At 33.1% G+C, this 16,262-nt stretch overlaps 1 protein-coding gene and 1 pseudogene across 1 annotated transcript; both read left to right on the top strand.

Moving 5' to 3' along the window:
• Window positions 1-207: 207 nt before the first annotated feature.
• LOC120186565 lies at window positions 208-13,831 on the top strand (annotated as a pseudogene).
• Window positions 13,832-14,259: 428 nt separating this feature from the next.
• Window positions 14,260-15,738, top strand: LOC120186564 (transcription factor MYB98-like). Its single transcript, XM_039190460.1, has 3 exons — window positions 14,260-14,858; window positions 14,964-15,090; window positions 15,172-15,738. The coding sequence occupies exons 1-3, from the start codon at window positions 14,275-14,277 to the stop codon at window positions 15,736-15,738; spliced, it is 1,278 nt and encodes a 425-aa protein (XP_039046391.1). The 5' UTR covers window positions 14,260-14,274.
• The last annotated feature ends 524 nt before the right edge of the window (window positions 15,739-16,262 follow it).

The following is a 16,262-nucleotide window of genomic DNA, read 5'->3' as shown; positions in this document are numbered from 1 at the left end:
GTGCATATCGTCCAAGGTTCCGACATTGCTTTGCTTCACAAGCGACTTCAAGATTGCACTGCCTTTAACAGGTCCTTGGAAAGGAAATTAAACACCAGTGCCCCGTTGTCGATGTTTGATGATATCCAGTTTATGAAGTTGAACCCGATACATTTTGTGCAAGTTTTACACTTCTCTTTGAGATCTGCATGAAGTTTTGTGAAGATGATGGTCAAGGAAATAGAGTTGGCAAAATGGGATATCGGAGTTGCTACCGAAACCATTGAACCTGGAGCTGTTTTCGCGAAAGAAAGTCATAGGTGCTTTGTGTAACACCCCTAACCCATACCCGAATCCGAGTCTGAGGTATCACATTGACTTTTCAAAACGTTTACTTGTATAAAATAATGAGTAATTTAAAACTTTTATACATGTAACTTATTCAAAAGATTTCCAGAACTATTCAGAGCTTAAATTTTTTTGCAAAACCGATCAGAGTATATACAATTCAAAACATTAATTACATGCCAACTATTTTCAATATACAAAATACATCTAATTCAAGACATCTTTTCTGATATGATCTTCGGTAAGAAGTAACTGACATGTCTTGCTCCACTTTGCTCTTTACTCTTCTTACTTCTGCAACCTACGTGTGAAACAATCACACGCTAAGTCTATGACTTAGTGAGGCAAATAAACATGTAATATAAACTATAGCTTGTAATCATGCATGAACACTTACTGCTATCACTCATACCCTTATTCATGTAACAAATCCCTATAACACCTATGCAATACATCATTACATGTAAGAACATATATACACACACATATATTCATCACTTATCATTTCCATCTTTAGCCTTATTTCATTATCAATATTATTATCGTTTATATCACTTAATACATATCCTCTTATACCTAGTATTTTAACCAACATTTGACTCATTTAATCATACCATCAACATCTCATCATATAAATTATATATACTATCATTCATAGCACAAAAGCATACAAGTCACATGTAATATGTTGGTTGTTATTTCTTTATTAGCCCATGTACACATGTGAGAACTATGGATATGTGAGTCTATAGAGGTTGTGCACTATAAATTGCACCGTAGTGCCACGTAGAATTTTGTACCAAAGTACCGCGTAGAAATTTGTCCCGAAGGATCGCGTAGAATTTGTCCCGAAGGACCACATAAAAATTCCTTAAGAATCATATATATATACAAAGGATCAAACATGTGTCTTAAAAGACATCACACATGTTCCAAGGAATACATATATGTCCTGAAGGACCGCGTAGACCCTCGACTCTTGGCATGCCAACTATACCTCTAGCTCTCAAGACACATAACATAGGCATTGTCATTTCACATATTCATATATACACATAGTTCAATTACGCATAGAACATTTTCATATGATTCACATTTACATGTCACATAGCTTATATACTTTCTCACGTAGTCACATAGATCCATGTCATATAACATATATCCCAAAGTGCAGATAATCACATATATTATATCATATAGCTTAGATCATTTCTCAAGTATTCATATAAACATACATATCATATCTTGTTCACATATGATCGTATATGCTTCATATAACACATAGAAACACTTAGAACACTTTCTCATAGCTTATATCAATTTTCAGAGTCCTTTCATATTACCAGATGACATATATCATATAGGTATATAATAACTGATATCATATCATCTACCTTATGCCCCATTTCTTTGTATTCCCTTAGATTATATAAATTATGTCATATTTCTAAACATATATCATTTAATAGTATTTTTATTTAGGTACTAATTTAATCTCTTTACTTAATTCAATTTCATATATTCATTATAATCTTTTCATATAGCTCCATAGATATTTAACATATAACTTATCTTGCATATTCGTATCGTCCCTTTATATTCAAGTTTCCTAATTTATATACTATTTCCATTTCATTCTATAATTCAATCTTATTTAGTTCCCTTAACTCTCATTAAATCAAAAAGCTCTATTATACTAATTCTCATAATAAATCATACCACTATGTACTTGTCCAACTCATGTTTCCATTATGCATATAATGTCACCCATGTTTACCTAGTTCATATCACTTCTCATGAACTCACTTTCATCATATTTTCCTATTATTACATATTTTATCTCATAACCATGTATTCACATAGTCTTATATTTCATTATCATATTACTTATATTTGTTCTCCTATGACACTTTATAAATATCTATTTCCATTTCCCTACATCTCTTGACTTATCTTCTATATTCCTATAATTTCATAACTTATTTTATATTCTCTCATTAACACTTAATCGTGTTTTTACATAAACCACATTGCACATACAAAACATATCAATTCAGATAATCAAGCATACATACACTCATTTTCAACTCATGCCTTTAATCATGAATTCATATGTAACATTTCAGGAAATAGACTCATCGCAAGTCTTATTCCCATCACACATCATATACTATTGAATATGCACTCACCTGGCCTCACTAGTCAATCTCGATCTCTAATCTTTCCCCTGATCGATCTTACTTGCCAAATGTTCCGGAATTGCCTTATGCTTAGAATCTACATAAATGTACATTTTAAGGCAATTATTAAATACCAACACCTTGCAATTTGATACTATCAACTTAAACGAACTTATTAAACCCATATTTTTAATTTTCCTTTAGGGAGTATCGATACCCTACTGGGGGTATCGATACCCTATTGGGGGTATCGATACCCTCATGACATTTTGGAATTCTGCTCGTTTGAGGGGCTATCGGTACCCCTTTGAATGGGTACCGATTCCCCGTAGCCCAGAAACCATTTTTCAACTACGAAAATTCACTATTCCAACTTCAATTCTTCATATTTCAACCCCTTTTATACTCTTAACTCAAATATACATACTTAAACTAATTTATACCCATTTATTTCATCTTAAACCTCAAAATTCTATTCTCCATATAGAAAGCAATAATCATACCAAATTTTTCATGTTACCCAAACTTAATTCTAACACTTCTAGCTTCTTATTCTCATAGATGACAAGTTAAAATCATAATTAAAACATCAAAAACCTCTTTATTCTAACAATTCATTTCTACACCCTTCATATAATTTCCTCTTTAATTCACTATTTGTGATGTTTAAAGCTTATATAAGCTTTCCTTAAGCTTATATAACACCCAAAGAATCAAAACCAACTTATAAATCCAAGAATTAAACATCTGAAATTATACTTACCTTTAACTGAGGCTTACGGGGAGAAGAAGAAGCTGAGGAAGAAGAGTCTGGATACATTTCCTCATTTCTCACATTTTTATATCCCTTAAAAAAAAGAATAAATATCTTCTCTTATAAAAGACCATAATACCCTTGTTATTTCCAAACTCTACCATTAAATCCAACATCAAATTTCTTCAATTAAATCCATGAACTTTTAACTTATTTCGAAATCGAGCATAAAATTTTCAAAATTTGCAATTTAGTCACTGACCCTGATTCAGGATGTTACACTTTGCATTTGAGTCTTTCGTGTGTAGGACAATGTTGGAAGGCTTCAACTCCCATGATTTTGGGCTCTTAACAGATTCTCCCACAACAAGACTCCACCCCGAGCAGTATTTCAACGCATTCAATAACCTGAAATCTGCTCACCCAAAACCATTTTTAGATCAAAACCCAAACTCTTGTTTTGCTAAATTAAGCAGCTCTGGGCTAATAATATAGCCCAAATTTTGGGGAACTTGAAGCAAAGTAAGCTAGTAATATAGCCCAAACAGCTCTGGGCTAATAATATAGCCCAAATTTTTTCTGGTTTTCGGATAATCTGAAATTGGATTTTGGTTGATCCGTATCCGATCTGAAAATCTGAAAAAAAAATTCGGATACCCGATCTGAACTATCCAAAAATTGAAAAATGAATCGGATATCCGAATTTTCAGATCGGATCAACAGATCGGATCAGGTTTTTTTGCACACCCCTAATTATCACTTTGGTATTTAAAGATTTTTTATTTAATTTTGACCTTTATTTTTTATAAAATATGCTATCAATTTCGTTCTTTAATTATAAAAAGTCACGTGATATTTTAATAATATATCACATGACACATAATATTTGGATTAAAAATAAGAAAGAAAAGTAAAAGAAAAAATTGAAAATATACTTTTCAACTTTTAAAGACTTTTAAAGGCTTTTACAAAATAAGTATATTTTAACAAATTAATGACTTATATTTTATCAATTTTAATATAACCGTATCTTTTAAATTTCCTCTTATACTATAAGTATTTTATTTTATATTTTCATATGATATTTTAGTCTTTTTCTAAAGTATCCATAAAATACAATTATTAGAACCACTTGACAACTTTCTTGTTAGATTTGTATAATGTTTAACTTTGTTGAATTTTTATGTTTGAATTTCTGCTTGCAGACACTTCTGTGCCTTCATATTACAGCTTTGAATAATTGTGTTTTATAAAAGTATAATGTGGTTATTGTTTTATTTGTTTTTCAATTTGGTGATATAAGCGAATATTGTTTTTTTTAATTTGAGTTTAAGTAATTATATCATTATATATATATATATATATTAATGATTTAAAAATTTAAAAAATAGTATTTTATAACCATTTTCAACTATTTAAAATAAAATTTAAATATTGTTTATTATTGACGGTGCTACCTTCCTTTTCAAGTTGTTGGATCATTTTTAAAGGTGTAGCAAGTTAGAACATTATTTTTTATTGCATTTAAAGCATTTAAAATTGTTGTTATTTAACGGGCTGTGGGTAAGCCCGTTTAGCCCGCTGGTTAAATGGACGGGCCGCGGGCCTTAAAATTCAAAACTATTTATGAATGCGGGCTTTTTAAACCGCTCCGTTTAAGCCCGCATCGTCAAAACCTACGGGCTAAACGGGCGGGTAGCCCGTATACCCACCTTTAGTTGGGGGTGATAAAGAGAGGAAGAATGATTATTTAGTTCTTATGTAGCAGATTTTGTTTGGGTAAATGACGTGAGTTATGGGTTGACTAGGGGAGTTAATAGCAGGTCAAATAAACCCAATTTTATTAGGGAGAATGTGGAGATTAAGTGGGCTGATACAAAAAGCAACAAAGGTGTACCTTTTCAACTAGAGTCTCGTAGGAGATCCAATTATTTGGACTCGAAATAGTAATATTAGATCGGGCAATTATGAATAGAAGTCCAACAAGAAATGTGGCTGACATTTTTTAGAGGTAAAGAAAATAGACATACTGATACAGCTGCGGGGATAGGGATAGCTTTTCCATCAGTCCCTTGGGTAAGAAAGTAGGCTAGGCAATCGAGCGAAAAAAACAAGTGATCAAAGATAAACGCAAAAAAATCAAAGTTAAACCCACAGATGGTCAAACATGGAGTGGGTGAGATAATGAAATGCCAGGAAACTAAAACAGAAGAAAAGTAAAAGTAAAAGTAAAAGAAAAAAGCAGACCTTTGAGCAACTGTTTTGATTTGATGGTTACTGGAGTCTGGAGTTTAGAGATGGAAAATGCTATTTACGATTTGCAAACCCGAACAACCAAGTCAACAGGGTAGGAGTTGGGGATTAGATTTGTTGGTCCGGTCGTGGACTAATTCATTAATAAATGAGCCCCCCGCCGTCATAGTTCCAGTTACCTCTATTTACCTCCACCGAGTTTTGGACTTTGAACTACACTTGTCACTAACTGAGTGGGTGATTCTACTGTGCGACGCGTTAAAAAACGACGTGATTGATTAAAGAAGTGATCGATTAAAATTTAGACCGGTTATTTTATATCATTTAACTGGAAATATTATCAAGCACAATAACATATTAGGTAGCGCTTATATAATGTAATAGGTAGCGCTTATATAATAAAATAGGCATTTAACCGGTATATTTATTCCGGTAGCATTACAAATTTACCTATTGCATTATAATTATTGGTTTCGTTATTTTTTGGATCGATACAATTTTAAATGTATCGACACTTTATGCTTGCACCTCGTTGGGCATTCCTAATTCATTCTAGAAAAAAGTATCGACACAAACTATGAAGGTGTCGATACATTATTTAGACCTATTTTCTCATAAAATCGGTATATTTATACTGGGTACATTGTAAATTTACCTATACCAGGTACATTGTAAATTTACTTATAACATTGTAATTTTCGTTTCGATGTTTTTGGGATCGATACAATTTTAAATGTATCGACACGTTATTCTTGCACCTCGTTGGGAATTCATTATGGATAAAATATATCGATACAAATTACAAAAATGTCGATACTTTATTCTGACCTATTTTCTCATAAAACCGGTAAATTTAAACCGGTTACATTGTAAATTGACCTATTACATTATAATTATTGATTTCGATGTTTTTGTGATCGATACAATTTTAAATGTATCGACACTTTATGCGTGAACCTGTTTGTGCTTTCTTTTGGAAAAAAGTATCGCCACAAACTTAAAAAGTGTCGATACTTTATGTTGGCATGTTTTTAATTAACCGGTATATGTATATTGGTTACATTGTTAATTTAAATATTACATTATAATTATTTGTTTCGATGTTTTTGGGTCGATACTTTTTTAAAATGTATCGACACATATTCTTACATATGTATCGAAACAAATCTTTGTGTTTACTAATTTTGTCATTAAAAAAAATATATTTTTACCACCTACATTGTAAATTTACCTATTACTTTAAAGTTATTGAATGTTATAGTTATTGTACATATCTGAATATGTCATGCAAATTTAATGTTGTACCCACCCTCCATCTACCACTACCAATACAACATCCTATTGAAAGCACCACTGAAAACATGTTGTTCAATGAACATTTACTTACATCTCCATCAACTCCTGTTGGGACCACTGAAATTGCACAACAAAATTTTTGCCATGGATCATACTGATGCAGACAATGTTAAGCCAACCGATGAATGCCATGAAGTACATAATGTTGATGAATCTGACATATTGGTTGGTAAGCTCTTCTCTTCATGTGATCAAGCTTGGTACTTTTACAAGTGATTCGCATAAGAACATGTGTTTAGTGCACGTCGGGGAACAACACGGCTTGACATGGAAGGGAATGTGAAGACACAAGAATTTTGTTGTTCGAAAGAAGGGTTTCGAGAATCAAAAGTCAATATCGTTGATCGTCAACGTGCTCATACGCCAATCACAAGAACAGAATGCAAGGCTAGAGTCATAGTTACAACAACAAATACAAACGATCAGTGGGTTATAAGTAAGTCATATCAGAAACATAATCATGCATTGTGCACACCTATTATGACACCATTTATACTTTCTAATAAAGTGTCGACACTTTTTAAGCGCTATAACTTCTTCTCTTTTAAATTCAGAAAGTGTCGATACTAATATTAAATTATCGACATTTCAATATATCCGGTAACTTTTTTCGGTTTTGTCATTTTTGAGACCAATTTTATCATATTTTTACCTGTTATATTGTTATGAATCGATACATTTTTATAAAGTGTCGACACTTTTTAGTTTAATTTTAGAAAGTGTCGATACTTATATTAAATTATCGACACTTTCAACATATACGGTATCGTTTTACTGGTTTTGTCAATTTTGGGACTTGTTTTATCATATTTTTACTTGTTATATTGTTGTGGATCGATATATTTTTATAAAGTATCGACACTTTATAGGCGCTATAACTTCTTCTCTTTTAAATTCAGAAAGTTTCGATACTTATATTAAATTATCGACACTTTCAATATATCCGATAGCGTTTTACTAGTTAAGTCAATTTTGAGACATGTTTTATCATATTTTTACCTGTTATATTGTTATAGATCAATACATTTTCATAAAGTGTAGACACTTTTTAAGCGCAATAATTTTTTCTCTTTTAAATTCAGAAAGTGTCGATACTTATATTAAATTATCGACACTTTTAACATATCTGGTAACTTTTTCCGGTTTTGTCATTTTTTAAACATGTTTTATCATATTTTTACATGTTATATTGGAAAGGATCGATAAATTTTCATAAAGTATCGACATTTTTTAGGCGCTATAACTTCTTCTCTTTTAAATTCAGAAAGTGTCGATACTAATATTAAATTATCGACACTTTCAATATATCCGATAACTTTTTCTAGTTTTGTAATTTTTTACCTATTATATTGTTGTGGATCGATATATTTTTTTAAAGTATCGACACTTTATAGGCGTTATAACTTCTTCTCTTTTAAATTCAGAAAGTTTCGATACTTATATTAAATTATCGACACTCGACACATATCCGGTAGCGTTTTACCGATTTTGTCATTTTGGGACCGGTTTTATCATATTTGTACCTGTAATATTGCTATGGAGCGATCCATTTTTCATTTGTATCGACACAAACCGACAAGCGAAGTTTACTGGTTGCCAAATTTTTTAATATTTCTTCATGATTTAGACCTACTATATTATTATTACTCAACATTTCCGGTAGCGCTAAACTGAATATTATAAATATATTATAATATATCTGGTAATATCGTATATTAACCGTATATTAACACGTCTTTCTGGAGACAATCCCTATCTGAGTGAGTTCCAAAGATTTATTTAAAATACGCTTTGACTAGCTATCATATCATAGATTGATTTTTTACCAGACGGTTGAACCAAAGACTATAGCCTAGATGTAAACAAATCAATTTTTACCTAAAAAAATCAACTTGAACCGCATAAAGTAATATCTGTAATAAAAAATTATTGTCATTTCTAAAATATTTGGGTTCAAATATTATAAATACCAAGATGTGAGCATTGAATGAAAGGTAAAGTTTTGACAACTACTTTGTTTTCTTTGTTCTTCATTGTTCCTTGGCCTCACTTTTACTTTGTTTTTGTTTTAGGGTTTTAGCTTTCTCATTCAATTTGGTAGGCCTATTTTAGCACATCTTTACCCCTTTGATTCAATCTTTTATTTACGATATCCAAAATTTTAAATTTTTTATTTCAAATGATATCTATTTACTTTTAGGGTAAACTACACAAAAGACTATCGAAATATGATCATTAATCAATCTTGCCATCGAACAAAAACAGAGAGTCTGACGTGTCTGTTAATAAATTGGCATAATTATATATTTGGTCCTTAATATTTACATATTCTATCAATTTAATTAAATAAATTTAACTATCTAATTAGAACATGGCACGTGTCAATACATTATTGGAAGGTTTTATTTATGAATTTTAAATTATTTAATTAACTATTTTTATAACCAATAAGGTGGTGACACATGTTACCACCCAATTGAAATGGAAAATAGAGAGAAGAGCACAAATATGAACCCAGGAGACTCGAACTTGCGTGAAGGGAGAGAGTAACCAGACACCTAAACCGTTGGGCCAAAGCTCTTCAACGGTTCAAACTTACAACAATTTGTATTTAACTTGTAAAAGCTTGTTAATGATAAGAAAAACTAAACAAATTATGTGTTTAAATAAATTATTTTTTCTTTAACCGTTAATCGAACCGAAATTTATTTGAAAATTATTAATCGAACCAAATTAACCGAATTTTTTTCTTTAACATTAATCGAACCGAAATTATTTGACTGTTAATCGAACCGAAATTTATTTGAAAATTATGAACCAATTTTTTTTCTTTAACCATTAATCGAACCAAAATTATTTGACCGTTAATCGAACCCAAATTTATTTGAAAATTATTAAGTGAATAAAATAAATTATTTTTCTTTAACCGTTAATAGAACCGAAATTTATTTGAAAATTATTAACTGAACCAAATCAACCGATTTTTTTTCTTTAACCATTAATCGAACCGAAATTATTTGACCGTTAATCGAATCGAAATTTATTTGAAAATTATTAACCGAACCAAATCAACCGATTTTTTTCTTTAACCATTAATCGAACCGAAATTACTTGACCGTTAATCGAATCGAAATTTATTTGAAAATTATTAACCGAATAAAATAAATTAATTTTTTCTTAACCGTTAATCGAACCGAAATTTATTTAAAAATTATTAACCAAATCGAATTAACGAATTTTTTTCTTTAACCGTTAATCGAACCGAAATTATTTGACCGTTAATCGAACCAAAATTTATTTGAAAATTATTAACAAAACCAAATTAACCATTTTTTTTCTTTAACATTAATCGAACCGAAATTATTTGACCGTTAATCAAACCGAAATTAATTTGAAAATTATTAATCGATTAACGGTTAATTTGGTTTGGTTAATAATTTTCAAATAAATTTCGGTTCGATTAACGGTTAAAAAATAATTTATTTAAACAAATAATTTGTTTACTTTTTTTATCATTAACAAACTTTTACAAATCAAATACAAATTGTTGTAAATTAAAATCATTGGGGAGTTTTAGCCCAACGGTTTGGGTACACAAGTTTGAGTCTCCTCGGGTGCATATTTGTGTTCTTCTATTTTCTATTTCAATTGGGTGGTGACACGTGTCATGTTCTAATTGGATAATTAAATTTATTTAATTAAATTAAAATAGTGACTAAATTGATAGAATATGTAAATATTAATGATAAAATATATAATTATGTCAATTTATTAACAACCACGTCGGACTCTCCATTTTTTTAACGGTGAGTGGTCTGATTGAATCAATTAAAAAGTTTGATGGTCGAATTGAGACAAAAAATAATTCGGTGACACGATTGATTAATGACCATAGTTTGGTGGTCTCCCGTATAGTTTACCCTTACTTTTATACTTCAAATTCTAAATATTTATTGAAAATTATATAAAGAGTTGAGATTTGACAATATAAATTTATATTCAAATGTTATTAATATTCTAACCAACTTAATGAGACAAGACTAGGGATGAGCATGGGTCGGGTTGGGTCGGATTTTTGGTCCACCCGACCCGACCTGAAAGTAAGAGAGTCTCCACCCGAGATCCGACCCGACTAAAACAAGTTTTCACCCGACCCGACCCGACCTAAATATATAACATATAAACCCGACTCGAAATAATAAAAAAATTTATTTTTATTCAATAAAAATAGTGACTTAATTGAAAAAAATATATAGGGGTATTATTATAATTATCCCTAAATATATAAGGTAAAATTATATATTTTTTCGGGTAGAGCCAGGTCGGATTTTTTTCACCCTAAACCCAACCCGAACACCACATAAAAAATCCGACCCGAACCTAATTTTTTTATAAAAAAATCCAAATCGATCGAGTCTGGTTTAAATGCTCATCCCTAGACCAGACATAGTAAATAATTAGTGATTAATGAATTTACCTTAAAACTTAAAAAAAAAATTTAATAAGTAATTGATCTTTGCTCATACATAACAGCTGAAGCTAAAGAGAGAGCATCGAAGAAAGAAGGAGACCAAACATAGTGTTATTTGGAGATTCAATTACACAAGAATCCTTTAGCTCGGGCGGCTGGGGTGCTTCTCTTGCTAACACCTACTCTCGCAAGGTTCTTCCTTTTTTCTTCTTCTAAATAAAATATCATCCATTTTCACTCCTTTTAGTTTAGCTCTTCTCACATGTATGTTTTGGTTTACACAGGCCGATGTTTTAGTTCGTGGGTATGGTGGATACAACACCAGATGGGCTCTATTTTTGTTGCATCATATCTTCCCTCTTGTAAACCTCTTCACTTCTTTTTAATTTCTTTGGAGCGACAGCTGTGAATTTGCAGATGGGGTTGTTGATCTGTTAAAGTATAGGATTTTAGAATGTTAGGATTTCGGATCCTGCTTTTGAACTTTGTTTGATGTTCTTAGAATGAGGGATAGATCTCTACATTTGTATTATTACCCTCGTACTCAGTTTTACTGGTGGACATACTAAGATTTGGTCATTTTTTATAGATCAAGGACAGATTGGATGGTATATGCAATTCATTGCTGCACATTTAGGGATCAAAATTTTCATTTTGTAGCTTATTTTTATAGTCTCCGAAGTAGCAGGAAATATGTATATATATGTATTTACGTTTGTAAATCTATCTATCTATCTATGATCTACTTTTGGCATTTACGCTTCAACTCTAATTTCGTGGTTCGGTGTTCTCGTGTTTCTGTCTTGTTCGAGATTTGTTCATTTCATTAATGATAGTCACCAACATTTAAATATCTTCTTTTGCTTGCTTTGTTTATTCCAGGAAGTTCAACTGTTATATTTGTTTGTCCCGGCTTTTCCCCTCATTTTTGCACCATATATTACACGCTAGTCTCAGATTTATCTTTCTTCTCTCAGGACTCGAGCAAACCTCCAATTGCTACCACAATTTTCTTTGGGGCTGATGATGCAGCCCTCCTAGGGAGAACTGGCGAAAGGCAGCATGTCCCCATAGAAGAGTGCAAGGACAACCTCAGAAAAATGGTTGCCCATTTGAAGGTTAAGTTTTCGTCTCTTCACTATTATTTTTAAGCAATCGTTTTAGGAGGGCATTTCACAATTGACGATGTATCCCTTTCAGCTTTAATTATTGCTTATGTTTCTGTAACTGACATCCCCGTTCTAGAATCCATTCTGCATTTTTTAACGAGCTTTCATACATTCTGAGAATACAATGGAAAATATATACTACCAAGAGGAAGCTACAAGTTAATCTGCACAAATGATGATGATCTATAGCAATGTCGTCAAGGCATGAGCCTAGACAGTTCTAGGTGCTGCTTGCCCAAAGATTTTTGTGAGCGCAGTCTTTAGGAGTTAGTTCCGAGTTTTCTTAATACTTCACCTGGTAGGAAAATGCATTTGAAACTACCTGCTTGTTCTGTGGACCTACTTTTCACTTATCGTCATTGTCTCTCCACAGGAATGTTCACCCACCATGCTCATTGTGCTTATAACTCCACCCCTATTGATGAGGAAGGGCGCATGGAATATGCACGGTACAGGACATTGTTTTCCTTCACCCATCATTACACATAACTGCCGGACCTTATCATCTTTTTTTTAGATTATTAAGGATCCTGTATGCCTTTGTACAGCGCTGATACCATCACACGGGTTTGTTGTCATGAACTTTAACTTGCATGTATAATTACACTCACAAGGTGCAGGCTGCATAGTGCATTTCTTGTACTAGATTATTGAATATTACTTTGGTTGCCATGAACTTCAAATATTTTTTAAATTTGTTCAACAGAGCAACATATGGTGAGAAAGCAATGAAATTGCCAGAACGAACAAATGAAAATGCAGGAGTGTATGCTAAAGGGTGTGTTGAAGTAGCTGGAGAACTGGGTATCCGATCCATCGATATTTGGTCCAAGATGCAGGAAACAGATGGTTGGCAGAGAAAATATCTAAGGTTTGTGGTATTCTAAATTAGAACATTTTAGAAGCTTGATACTCCATATTTAAAAAGTAAGATCCTTAGTCAAAGAAAAGATGTGTACACACATTTGCAACAATTATACCCACCGCACAGTATCCAATTCTACAGCGATGGCTCATTTGCATCTAAGTAGTTTCCTTCTAAGGTTTAATGGTGGGCAAAACCCAACTAAATCGTTGGGGGTATTAGGCACAGTAAACCGTTGTTGCTAACGAACCGGTTGTTGGTATGTATTTCAGAGATGGATTGCATCTGACAGCACAAGGCAATGCAATGGTGTCTGAAGAAGTTGCAAGGGTTTTCAAGGAAGCATGGCTTGACCCTGCAGAAATGCCTTACGATTTTCACTTCTTTAATAATGGGATAACATTTTCACTTCTGATGCTTCATTTAAATGTGTTTATGAAAAATTCCAAATATTAATGTTACATTTACATGTGTGTTACAATTTACATTTATCACTTTTGTTCTGATGGTTATAAAGAAAGTATTAAAAGGTCATTAATTGTTTTAGTATTTAATTCTAGTTTCCCAACACTTTGCGTTACTGTTTTACATGATTTTTCATATCAATATACTAGCCTTGTAGTTTCTAAAATACCCTTTTAGTAACAATTAACCACCAGCCAGCCAATGTGCAACTGCCACTTGGCCTATAGGCTACATGGTATAACCAAGGGCAGTATAGTATAATTAGGCATGATGTTACGCGAATGTTAACCATGGGATTAAGCCTTAATGGACGGCCTAGATCAAACAGCATAGTAAATGTCCTCCCTTATTTCTCACCTTATTAAGGAACTCAAAGCTGACAAGAAACGGCCAAAACGTAAGGATTTTGGTCCTGGATTGTGGTTTTGTGAACGATGGAGTTTGATCCAAAGCATGGGGAAAACATGTCTCCTCAAGGCCAGCAGCCGATGTTGTTGTCTGACAACTGTCTAAAACCCTTCGAAACCACCATCCCATCTTCATCCTCAAAGGATTATTACCTGCAAGACTTTCACCACCTCGATCATGATCACCAAATTCACGTCAATGGGTCATCTTCAAACCCTGTTTATGTTTATGATTCTTTAGACGCATTCCCTTACAGTTGCTCCTCGAACAGTTTAGATTTTTACGAATGTAAACCGATTGCTGCTGCAGCAGATCACGGTAGCGTCGGACATGGACAGATTATGGACAACTTTGAGAGTGTGGGATTGTTGAACCTTTGTCATCAGAGGAACTTGTCCAACGATATTATTATTGGATCGGACGTCGGGAATTACATGGCGGCACCCTTTGATTTTGTGGTGGCGGATGCGATGTCGAGTGTGACAGCAGAAAATGGTTACTGCAACAAGAATAGGGCATTGGCTAATTCAACCACTAGGAGGACTACTAATTGGAAAGGTCGTAAGAAGTCTAATGGAGTGAAGGGACAATGGACAATGGAAGAAGACAGGTAATATATGGACCTTTCTTTTTCCTTTTTGTTGGGGACCCATGGATGGATTCCGAAACAAATTAATTCAATTGTCATCTTATGGATATCTGCATGCTTGAGCAGGCTGCTGATTCAGTTAGTTGAACAGTATGGAGTGAGAAAATGGTCTCATATTGCTCAGATGTTGCCTGGAAGAATAGGGAAGCAATGCCGAGAGAGATGGCACAATCATCTAAGGCCAGATATCAAGGTTAAGTCCCACTAAATTACCTTGTGCATGCATGTTATAGTACATATTGATTTACGTGCATGAGACTGTTAAATACTGCAGAAGGACACATGGAGTGAGGAGGAGGATAAGGTCTTAATACAATCCCATATAGAAATAGGGAACAAATGGGCAGAAATTGCGAAGAGGCTCCCTGGAAGAACAGAAAACTCCATCAAGAATCATTGGAATGCAACCAAAAGAAGACAATTTTCAAAGAGGAAATGTCGTTCCAAGTACCCCAGAGGCTCCATCCTGCAGGAATACATCAAAAGCTTAAACTTAGAGTCGAGCAGCAGCGCAAGATCCCAAGAAAAATCTTTGAATGCTACCGAGGTACCAGCAGATAAGAGCTCGATCAAGCCGTTGGATTTTTGCCCTAGCACAGACCGTCTGGTGCCAGAATATGTATTTAATGAGTTCTCTTTTGATGAGAAACTGCTTCAAGAGAGCTGCAGCATTGACTCTCTTCTTGATCAAATACCCGCTGGCGCTGCTGCTCCCATGGCAGGTGACAAAAGCTTTGAGATGGATATGGGGCCAGTGAAGAAGGAGCTAGACTTGGTGGAGATGATCTCTGCCCACCCCATCACCAGTACGAGACAAAACTATCAAGTGGATGGGGTTTAGGGTTTCTTAGATATACGAGGGCGGTATTGGTAACATCAAGAAATACGGCAGAAAGAGATTTAATAATAAATAATACCACACATAAAAATAACTAAGGGATTTAAATTCGTTGGAATTAATTTTGTATGAATGTAACAATGCAACGGAATCCACTCGTGTTGGATTCTTATGGAAGCATATAATTCTAAGCTTTGAAAGTTTTTTCCCCCTAGTTTATATATTATTAAAACTTAAGTACTCAACTTTTAATGGAAGAAATAAAACATGGTGTAATAAATGCATTTCTAACTAAAAAGTTAGGTCAATGGGTGGAATCGTTTTGTCATGATTATTTTACCTAAAAAGCTAGCTGTCGTCACGATTCCTGAGTGCGCATATGTCATCTTCACTTTCTCCACATATATTGCACAAATCACCTGCGGAATTTGTGGAACCGCCCGCATCGCCAAATAATTTATAACTTTAGTGTTATATCCACACTCCCCTCAATGGTATTCTACTTTCTGTTGGCTCAGAAAGTTCGA

Source organism: Hibiscus syriacus, unplaced genomic scaffold (genome assembly GCF_006381635.1).
Source record: "Hibiscus syriacus cultivar Baekdansim isolate YM2019G1 unplaced genomic scaffold, ASM638163v2 tig00113716_pilon, whole genome shotgun sequence".
Classification (NCBI taxonomy): Eukaryota; Viridiplantae; Streptophyta; class Magnoliopsida; order Malvales; family Malvaceae; genus Hibiscus; species Hibiscus syriacus.
The sequence above is the reverse complement of the archived record's forward strand: the minus strand, read 5'-3'. Positions and strand labels throughout refer to the sequence as shown.